Source organism: Argopecten irradians, chromosome 1 (genome assembly GCF_041381155.1).
Source record: "Argopecten irradians isolate NY chromosome 1, Ai_NY, whole genome shotgun sequence".
Classification (NCBI taxonomy): Eukaryota; Metazoa; Mollusca; class Bivalvia; order Pectinida; family Pectinidae; genus Argopecten; species Argopecten irradians.
This window is the reverse complement of record NC_091134.1, coordinates 43063281-43073913: the sequence shown is the minus strand read 5'-3', so window position 1 is coordinate 43073913 and position 10633 is coordinate 43063281. Positions and strand designations below refer to the sequence as shown.

The window sequence follows — 10633 nt, the reverse complement described above, 5'->3', positions numbered from 1 at the left end:
CTTACATACTGTTATTCAATAATTATGTTAAAATTAAGCAAAAGAAAAATTTAACAGTGTTGACAGGTCAATTTTTGTATATTTTTTATATTTTTGCATATCATCCATATGATATTAAACTGAAATAAAAGGAGTACATTGTACTGAGTGAAAAATGGAAACAGGGTAATGGAAGTTGAAATAAAACATTCTTTTTAGCCACAGTTACTGTATTATAGAATAAACTTTTAAATCAGAAAATGGAATTTCGTATTCACAAACAGCTTTGGTAGAGAAATATGTTGACAAATAACAATTTATTGTTGATACCGATATCCTGACTAAATTCTGCACTTTCTCTGGTCAGCCTTGAGGGCTTCTAATATTAAGTGACGTCATTTGAACAAAAACTGTCAACGGAGCGGAAAATACCGATTCTTAAAACGGCAACATTACAAGATTAACAAAGATTGACCAGGGACAAGAAATATTATTTTGGAGGAGTCAATTACAGCGGGGAGAAGGCCCGTCAGAGGAGATGAATGTGCAGGCCGTGTTAATAGATAGTTATAATTACCTGCGAGATGGAATCCCAAATTGAATGTAATGCCGTTCACTGAACCGCGAAATGATAAGAAATAATCCCGGTATATAACACCGTTATCACGTACAACCGTTTGTATCCGACTATTCTCGCCTTCCGTCACACACAGGTAAGTCTTCTTTTCTTACATCAGTATCCAATGGTGTTCGTTATGCTGTTTTTGTAATATTTCTAATGTAAAAAAAAGCTTACTGATATAATTAACTTTCAAATGACGATATCAGTGAATGAAATGCAATATTAGCCTTGCAATTAAGACGGGGAAATACATGGGAAGTCACGAGCTACTGTCAGGAATTGTGGCACATTCCATATATACTTTAAATAACAGATCATGTTTTAAATAGTCATCGTGTGTTTCTTATACATTTTGTAGTTGAGTGAAGTCAATGAAGAAGAGTTTGATACAAGTAATCGGCAATTTCACTGAACACGTTTAAAAGTGCTACACCGCTAACAAATGCATATGTATTTTCTTACGGTTAAAAAGTTACATAATTTACACTTTTACAACCATTGAAAAGTTCCGATTTCCCATTTATCTTTAAATATGAAAATAATAATTGCATCCAGAAAAAAAAAAACATGTTGCGCTCTGATCTCAAGTACATTGCATGAAATACTAATTGTATATGCGCCGAAACCAAACTCGTTTCTATTATTTGTAGGTGTTTGTTAGACCAATAAATGAATCAATGTCATTTACAATCCAATTATTAACTTTGAATTTTGCTCTGTCGGGAGTAAAGCATCTTCACATCTAAATATAGAAAACGTTTATATTAACTGTATATGACACGTACCTTTTAATTGTGTTCATTTGGGATGATTGACTTTTCAATTTTGATGATATTTTCATAAGATATAAAGAAATCAGAAAATAGGTTCGCCACTTTTACACAAATTTGGCATGTTTGCATAGAGCCATTTGAAGGTTCTAGAACTAGCCTTCGTAGCTCAGCACGTGCACTTTTGCAAACTTGACATTTCATAATGTCTAGCAACGACAATTATTTTCTTTAAATTATTTTCCCTATCGTAGCCTATTATATGCTATTTTCAAAGTAAATTAGTGTGTGCGAAATTTTATTGGAAATCATAAAGCTAATGCAACTTCAAAGCGGTTGTTGTTATTATAATAGATCCCTAAATGAATGTTATTCTGTTACAGCCATGCGACGCGTGACGTCATTCTGTGTGCTGGTGGCCTCCATGCTAATCCTGATACAGGGGGCCCGGTCAGAGCACGCCTTTCGTCAGAACGATCGACCACCAAATGTTGTAGAAAACGACGCCGATAAATATAACAAACCTATTGTTTCCGCAAAGCTGCCGATAACTCTATCCGACAAAGATGGAATGTGTCCAATAAAGATCGACGCTGGAGTAGAATCAGCGAAAACAACTGAGAATGTCGCTGATACTCCCGGAGAACCTCTGTCACAGAAGAAAGGAGATAGCAAACAGAAGTCTACTAGGATAAGTCGACAGAGGAATGTCAGACAGGATGACAGACAAAGAACTACTCGCAGAAATAGGCGGAGAAATATTGTCAGGCAAAGAATTGCTAGAATGGACAGGCGAAGGGATGCAACTGCAAGAAACCTTGTCAGACAAAGAACTGCTAGAGTAGACCGGCGGAGGGATTCAACTACAAGAAATCTTGTCAGACAAAGAACTGCTAGAATAGATAGACAAAGGGATACAACAGCAAAAAGTCTTGGTAGACAAAGAACTGCTAGAATAGACAGGCGGACTGATACACCTGCAAGAACCCTTGTCAGGAAAAGATCTGCTAGGATAGACAGACGGAGGGATACCTTGGCAAGGAATGTAGTAGGGCAAACTACTGCTAGAAGACATAGACAAACGGATATAGAAACTAGACGTGCCAGACGAACAATTTCTTTAGACTCTCGTCGTAGTAATCGACAAAGGTTATTCAAACTATCAAGGTCAATATCTGCTAAACGAGAGCTGATGCAAATATCAACAGCATCAACAAGGAGTAGATCTACTAGACGAGAAGTGCGTCACTCTCGGAGAAACAGAATTGCCAGCAGACAGCGTCTCGCTTCAGAGACAAGGCGTCAAGCAGTATCTCATCGATATTTACCAGCAACTTCTGGTGAGCGCAGAAGTCGGGTTGACGTTCGCCGTCGAATCCGGCACAGCGTCAATATAGGTCAAAGGAGTGTAACACGTGATGAAGTACCTCGAGATTCCTATGATCAGTTAACTATGCAAACTAGAAATCATCGGAGTGGTAGGAGAGTCACCCGCAGAGCGAGACAGACGCGAGGTTACACACGTTTCTCCTATAGATATGGTTTTAAGAAAGAAAACAGTGAAGATGATTTCTTCAATGGACTTACAAGCGATGGTTTTGGAGGGAGTAAGGGAACGGAAAATATAGCACAGGCGGATAATCCCTTGCAATGTGATGTGGTGCAACCCAACACCACCCAACAAACTGCAGAACAAACAGATGTTAAGGATGATTTACAAACTATGTGTGATGTTAATGAGAAAATAACCACTAATAATAATCCGGCAAATGACAGAAACGATCATGCCATATTGAATATGCCGAAAACACGCCAAAGTAGAAGTCGCCGTGTAGAAAGTAGATCTAGGCGAAATAGAAGGGTGGAAAGCCGTTCAGGTAGTCGCCAAGGAGCAAGACAATCTACCGTCCGTTTGGGCACACGTCGTGAAAGGAACGTGCGCCTTCAGCATCGCAGGTTGTCGCTGGGAAATTTTAATCAACCCATCGTTCGAAGGTCGTCTGCACGTCGATCAACTCGCAGATCCGATAATAGTAATCTTTCTGCCATTGAACGTAATGTTGTCACGGACTCCTTTCAGATTAGTACTAGACGCGTTATTCGTAGCAGACGATTACAACGTGTGGCTCGACCTGCAAGAGAAACTCGCCGGATAGCGCGGGCTGAAGTAAGAATTTCGCGTTCTAGCATGATCAGAGAACAAAGGCCATTATTGGAAGAACAATCGTCTCAGCTTATTTCCAGTAGCGAACAATTAAGGGAACCCTCAACAAGATCACGACGAAACTCAGTCAGGGGACGTCGAAGAAGGGAAGTAAGATCTCGTCGTCAGCGCCATGGACTTCAGGAGGAAAGGACATCACAATTTGAACATCATGATACATATACAGTTGAAAATCACATTGATTTACAAAATTCAAGACCGATGTCAAGACGAATGAGTGGATCAAGACGTTATAACCGACGCACAGACAAACATAGAAGTCTGCCTTCACTCTCTACTAAGGCCATGATTGTAACAACGAAGGTTGCAGAACTCCAGTATCCTAACAAAGCCGATGGTGATGACATGATTAAACATGTTCCTGAATACCAATCTAAGACGGGCATTGTCAACAGTATTGTGGTAAGTGTGGTCTAGAAAATGTGAGGTGTTTAAATCTCTAGCTTTGTAAATTCACTTTAGAAGTTTTATTTCGATACTATATTTGTTTTGCCTTTTTGTTTCATTGCTCGATTCCGATTCAGTTGTAAAGTAATCATTTAACCTGAATTTGACTGACGTGTTTCGTCAATGAAGGAGAGATCGCTCATCCTTCCGGATCCCATTTGATATTTTTATTTTCACGATCCTCTTATGAAACCACATATTAGCTTTGCATTTACACTTGTTTAATCGACATTGATTAGGATTACAGTTTTATTGTCGGTATCTTAATTAGGCATGATAAGTGACATTTCAATGTATTTAAATCCATTTAGATTATAAGACATTGTAAATAGCAACATCAAGCTTCTAATGCATCATTTATTTACTTTTATAATCGAATACAATAATCATGACGTTTTCCAGAAGTCTACTGACATGTAATGCTATTTTTTTTCTCAACAGAACTACATGCTGTTGTGTGCAAAAGATTACCAGAATATCCACCGGGCCAATGAAAGGTGAGTATTGATGTATACCTATAGTTTATTGGTTTTATTGGTGACTAAATTGCAATGTATAGTTAGAATATATTGATGCTTCTGATTTTATCACACTTCAGCTCGCCATTAAATAGCAATAGCTTTTACAAGACGTAACATGCCAAAATAGACTGAATATGTACATGTCAAAGAAACTTTTAAGTTATATGTGCCGTATTTTTCATACTCGCGAATCAAGACGAGCTTTTCATATGTTATTCAACTTCAAAAGTTACCAATGTTATGAGAATTACAATACGTTCAATGGATAGGTTTTTATTTATACAAGTATAAAAAAGAGATGAAAATCATTTTTGGCATTACTGCAAAAAACATTATATTAACATCTTCAGTGAAGTGAACTAAGAACATACGGTCAGACCATGAAACCATATTGTTGTCCTCAATTTCATGCGCATTTTTACAGTATTATTTGTAATTGCAAAGGGATTTCTGAAGGTATGTTTCCATCTAAACATGTATAAGGCATAAAAAACAAGAATTTAACAGTGCATAACCTATGTGTTCTAACTAACGTTTATAAGGCATCATATATGTTTGTCTGTCCATTTGAATGATTTTCACAGCTTTATTCATTAAAACTTAATAGGTAATTGAAGAAAAATTGCATGTCCAAATTTTCGGCCAGTTACCTCACATATAACTTTAAGCAACAACATGTACATATGAGGCAATGCGATGCGAAATTGACTCAATAGTAAATTAACAACATATATCATTTTAACATTGACACATTGTTGAAATAACTTAATTTAGAATATCCGCCATGTTTGATCCTTATATGTGTTTTTAGCACGCCCTGCCATCGGAGCTCTATGGTTATAAAAAAATCGATATAAAAACATTTTATAGAGTGCCACGTTTTGGTGACCGTGAAAAACATAACACTTGACATGTTAGGTCGAGGTAACAGAAAATCCCAAAACACGGTTAATAAGACATGGTATTATAACTATTAGTGGTATATTGGTATGTTTAGATTTTCGTTTTCATTCCGGTTCTCATTTAAAATTGTATCTCAAGTCGAATTTGACCTAGATTGGAATGGGGACTCCGATCCGCCCAACTGCTTCGTGATTTTTCATGAATCATTATTATTTGCCCTGTGTGTTTGCCCTGTGTGTTTGTCATGTCCCTTGTTTCGTTTCTATGTTAGTCGTTTATCTTATATAAACAATGTATATTTATTATCGCATTCCGTTGGTTTGAGTGATTTTCCTTTTTCAACAGCTCTTTGTCTGGGAATGCCACCGAGGAAATGAACGGCTATACCCGCGGTGTGATACTAGGGGTGGCTGCGATCTTGAGTTCCCAGATGATCCACACAATTTCCGCGCCAGCGTTGTCTTTGGGACAGATCAGACAGAATTTAATTGCCTAGCAACAAATACTGACCAACCATATAAATACGATCACATGATTTTATGTGGAGATAAGCAATTGAAACTTTATCTTTTGAGTAATGGTATAGTTTAACCATTTTTTATATATATATATTTTAATTTGATTTTTTTTGCATTTGAAAATAATGTAGACTAGTTATATGTAATTTATATGTCATATGCTTATTATTTATTGAATATAGTGATTCTATATTATTGTAGTTCTATGTTATTTTATGATTTTTCTGTTTGTCACCTGAATTATGTCGTCATAATATCTGCTATCGTCGTCATCAGCACAAATCTATGTCGTCATCAACAATAAAGTATGTCGTCATCAGTACCACCTTTTGTAATCGTCAGAACTGAATTGTGTTGCCAAGTTATTAAAGTATATTGCAGTCAGCACTGACATATGTAATCTAACTGAACTGTCACGTTGACCCACTGAATAGTACCGTCCTAAAGTTATATATATACCATGAAATATATATAAAATATATCATATTTGGCATGTTCGGTAAACTACTCGTTAACTAGATCGTCGTGTGTACTTCAATACATTATGTATGTCAGAAAAAGTCACATTTCCCCCAGAGAAACTGTTGGTGGTATGTAAATTAATAAGTAAAAATAAATACTGGTCATATGATTGATGAATTGCTTTTTTATCGATATTGTTAGAAATCTTTTCTAGTGAAAAAGCCATTTCATGATCTCTAGAATGAAATTTTCTTTCAACGACAATTCTATATGTAACATATTAGTATTCTTTATTTCACTAAATACACTGCTATTTGCCTTCTTCAATGATGGTTTACCGTAGAATCATTCGTAAAAAATGGATTTGTTGTAATGTTAATGTAATGGCTTTTTAAAAAGTCCACATGCTTTATCAGTTTGGCGAACATAATATTCTTATCGATTCCTCCTTAACTAGGGAAGAGATGACCGACCATTCCATATTATTTTACGTCTCAATAAAGCTACACTGATTGGTCAAAACTGAACGGCCATTATTTGATGGTTTGTGTTTGACACAACCAGGGCCCAAATAAACCTAACTTAACTAATTAGCAAATCAACTGAAAATTCTGGGAATGTGTTTTATTACAACCAGTGTCGCCTTGATCCCGAGAAAGCGAATGGTCGATATTTGTCACTATGATTTCCGGAAGTAGAGCCTGGGGTCACACGTGATGCCGGAAACATGTCTACACCTTGAGGATGCTTTGTAGCTTTCTGATAGCTTCCCGCTTATCTTATAAGTCATCGACCTCAAACTTTTCTTAAAATGCTGTTATGATGTAATGTCCTCATTCAATGTCATGAATTTAGTCTTTCAAATATAGGTAGTTTGGCGTCTTTCACTTCATTTTTCCTATGACTAACATTTTTTTTTCTAAATATAGAATTTTCAAAGATAATGAGTTAATACCATGTAAGTCGAAAATCATATGGCGGTGTACTCGATTTTGAACTATTTTGAATCTGCTGAAAAAAGGAGAGTTTAAGGTTTCTAAGGCTGTCAAGATTTACAGCAGAAATGAATTTAGAATCTAAAAATGTCGTCGATGTAAGTGGAAATTTTTAAGCGAGTAAGTGAAAGGAGCAGGTGCAATAAGGGCGATTTTCTGCCCCAATATAGATTCCTTTTATTTTCATAACATATTTTCACCAATATATGAGAATTATACAAAATCACCACTATTTCAAAGCATTCTGATATGCGGTTGCCTAGCAACAGGCCTGGCAACCAGTATACTGTATTCATGCTAAAATGCATTTAGTCACTATCAAGATTTTTCATCTGGAATATTTAGTGGAAGAGTGTGCTTTATGTATTGTCCTTAAGAAATCGTCAAAGCACGTCACATATCAGAAAACTTAATCCTTTCAAAGCTCATAGTTACACCATAGCAACCAATTTCTCTCCATAACAACAATTCTTTAGGCACTCAAAACACAATATAACAAAAATTGACACCAAATCATGGTATAACAAATTCTCAATCTGATTTTTGTCACATTAATATATAATATGCCATAAACATGGTTGCTTCTTTAGAAAATCACACACAGAAAAATATGAAATAAAATAAAATAAAGATTGAAACGAGATTTCGACGAGACTAAAACCTCGCCAGAGTATTATTAAATAAATATATATGCTAAAATATCATTGTGCTAAAAGGAGTATGTGTACCTAATTTCAGTGATGAACAGCTTCGTTATCATGGGAATTCGTACTGAGGGAGTGGGCGTGTTTTGTTGGAGGAAGAAGAATACAATAGCTATAACGAGTAGTTTTAGTGTATTCATTATTATCCTCACACAACAACAACATCTTCCGAATGATCTTGGATCATTTAACACTGATATCTATTTTGACTTGTTTTCTTAGTTAAAGGGGAAGGAGCTCTGTTGGAATCTACCTTTGATTGTATCTCGAAACAAATTCCTGTAGCTAAAGTAACACTTTCCGGGCGGATAAACAATGTAAAATGGTTATCATTACTGGCCCAGCAAAGAATCTACGATGTGTAAATGTGATCCAAACCAATCACAAGGGTACATTAATCTGTAGGTTAGCATTGGCGTTCTGTAACTGTCGTATGTACTTCCATCAATTCAAATCCTGAAAATACTTTCTTTACTTTCCTTCTTTCAAAGTATGTTTTTAAGACGGGATTATTGATAGTGTTAGTTATTCGATATAATAAATGTCGTTTTGTGGTCATTTCATAGGGGATTGAATGACACTTGTCTCGAAGTTTATACCTAGAGACTTCTCCCCATAAAAGTCGTTAATAAACACTGATGAACGATCACAGTCATCTTTGTTATAAAGAACTGCTATTGTACATATTACAACAAGTACTGTCTTAGACACACATGTTGTAGCCAACTGCTTCTTAGTTGTGACTACCGTGGGACCATCTGGACTCTGACAATACTAGATCTACCGAATCTCACAAAATATCTTTTGTCGTCTGATGACTTGAGTTTACTTCATGGAATGAAATATTTGTGGTTAGCTGTTAGTACATTATATAACAGTATTTTGTTGGATTTTAACGGCAACACTTTCTACAGATAATAAACATTTATTGTTTTAGTTTAAAATTACCCCGACATTGCCTTCAGCTATATGTAAGTTACAACAGTAATGAGTTCTTTGTTAGAAATCAGCGTCCAGGATCTTCATCCACTTAGTAATTAAATGATAAATAAGTATAATGCAAACTTAATAATTCAAATCGTTTTAAATTCAAATATAGACAGAAAGAAATAATTACTTACATGGTTTCATTTCCAAACACTGACCACATGTAAAGGGAGAAGTGTGGTGTTGTTACCTAATAATGATTATTTGATTGAAATTAAAAATGTTTGAGACATAAAACACAATTTCTTTAATGATTAAGTAATCTCCCTGTTCAATACAGTTTCACTACGAATAAGTTAGTTATCACAAAATTTACTTCTGCATGTCCATGTTATGCGATGTGGGAGAAATACACAGACACTGCTCTAACGGATAGAGACAGTAACTGTGGGCCCTGTTTAAACACTGCATGTTGTTACAGCATTCCGTCACATCCGGTATACAGGAATCCATTGGTCTGCCACACTTCTGAAACACACCAATAAAGACACCTTGTCACAGAAAATAACTTAGCTTCAGAAAATATTCAAGGAGTCTTATACATATAAACTTGCATATATTACAAGTCATTGCTTAACCTGAATACCAGTTAATCTTTTGAATGTAACCCTAGGTGCAAAATTTAAACCAAAATATATCTTAATATAAAGCTACTTTGCAGGTTTGTTTAAAGATATTTTATATTGTAATAATCGAGCCCTTACTATTTTCATAGTGCTATCTCACTGAAGAAAACAGTCAAATTCATTCAACAACACACCCACCCCTATCATATTACACTGATAACTAGTAAACATGTCATTCAGCTTTCTTAATACTATAAATCTACTATGGTACATGTATGTCTCAGAGACTAAATACTAGTATATTTAGAGTGGGAAATCTGCTGGCGATTTCATTGGATACAGAACTCTTGTTACAGCACGTATAAACCTGATAAATGAATGGAAAAGGGATTATCATTTTTTTTCTTAATGAGGCTATTAAGATTGTGTGATGGACATAAATAATTATCTTTCTACAAGTAATGTTATATTACAATTAAGCATCCGGAAATTCTTATTACGTTACGGTGACGCAAATATTACCGTCATTTTGTTGGTCCGATCCCATGGTAATTGATTTAGGATACCAAAACTACGGCAAAAATGATTTTCTAATAACACTGAAGTGACATAAAAGATGGTTTCGATTATTAAATTGCTTGACGGGCACATCATTTCCTTAATGTAGTAGGGCTGGAATGGTATCAGATTATTTCGAGGTTCGGCTTTAGTTGTCATGGAAATGTCTAAGTGATCACCGAAGTGTGAAAAAGTGCTACCATTGTTTTGGTCAGATTAGTTTTCTATAACCCACGTGTCACATCACCAGTCGTCCAGCAATGATGTATGGGCGAGATTTGGCCTGTTTAAACACTCATACATACGTCACGCGCTACCATTCGGACATTAGTTTCGGATGCCACTATATCGCTGTGACATTAGGGAATATCTGCCAG

General features: G+C 35.7%; 1 protein-coding gene across 1 annotated transcript; it reads left to right on the top strand.

Moving 5' to 3' along the window:
* The first annotated feature begins 1564 nt into the window (after window positions 1-1564).
* On the top strand, window positions 1565-6630 carry LOC138310539 (uncharacterized). The gene is made up of 3 exons (XM_069251797.1): window positions 1565-3997; window positions 4484-4539; window positions 5812-6630. Exons 1-3 carry the CDS (start codon window positions 1691-1693, stop codon window positions 5960-5962), a joined length of 2514 nt encoding a protein of 837 aa, XP_069107898.1. The 5' UTR covers window positions 1565-1690; the 3' UTR covers window positions 5963-6630.
* The last annotated feature ends 4003 nt before the right edge of the window (window positions 6631-10633 follow it).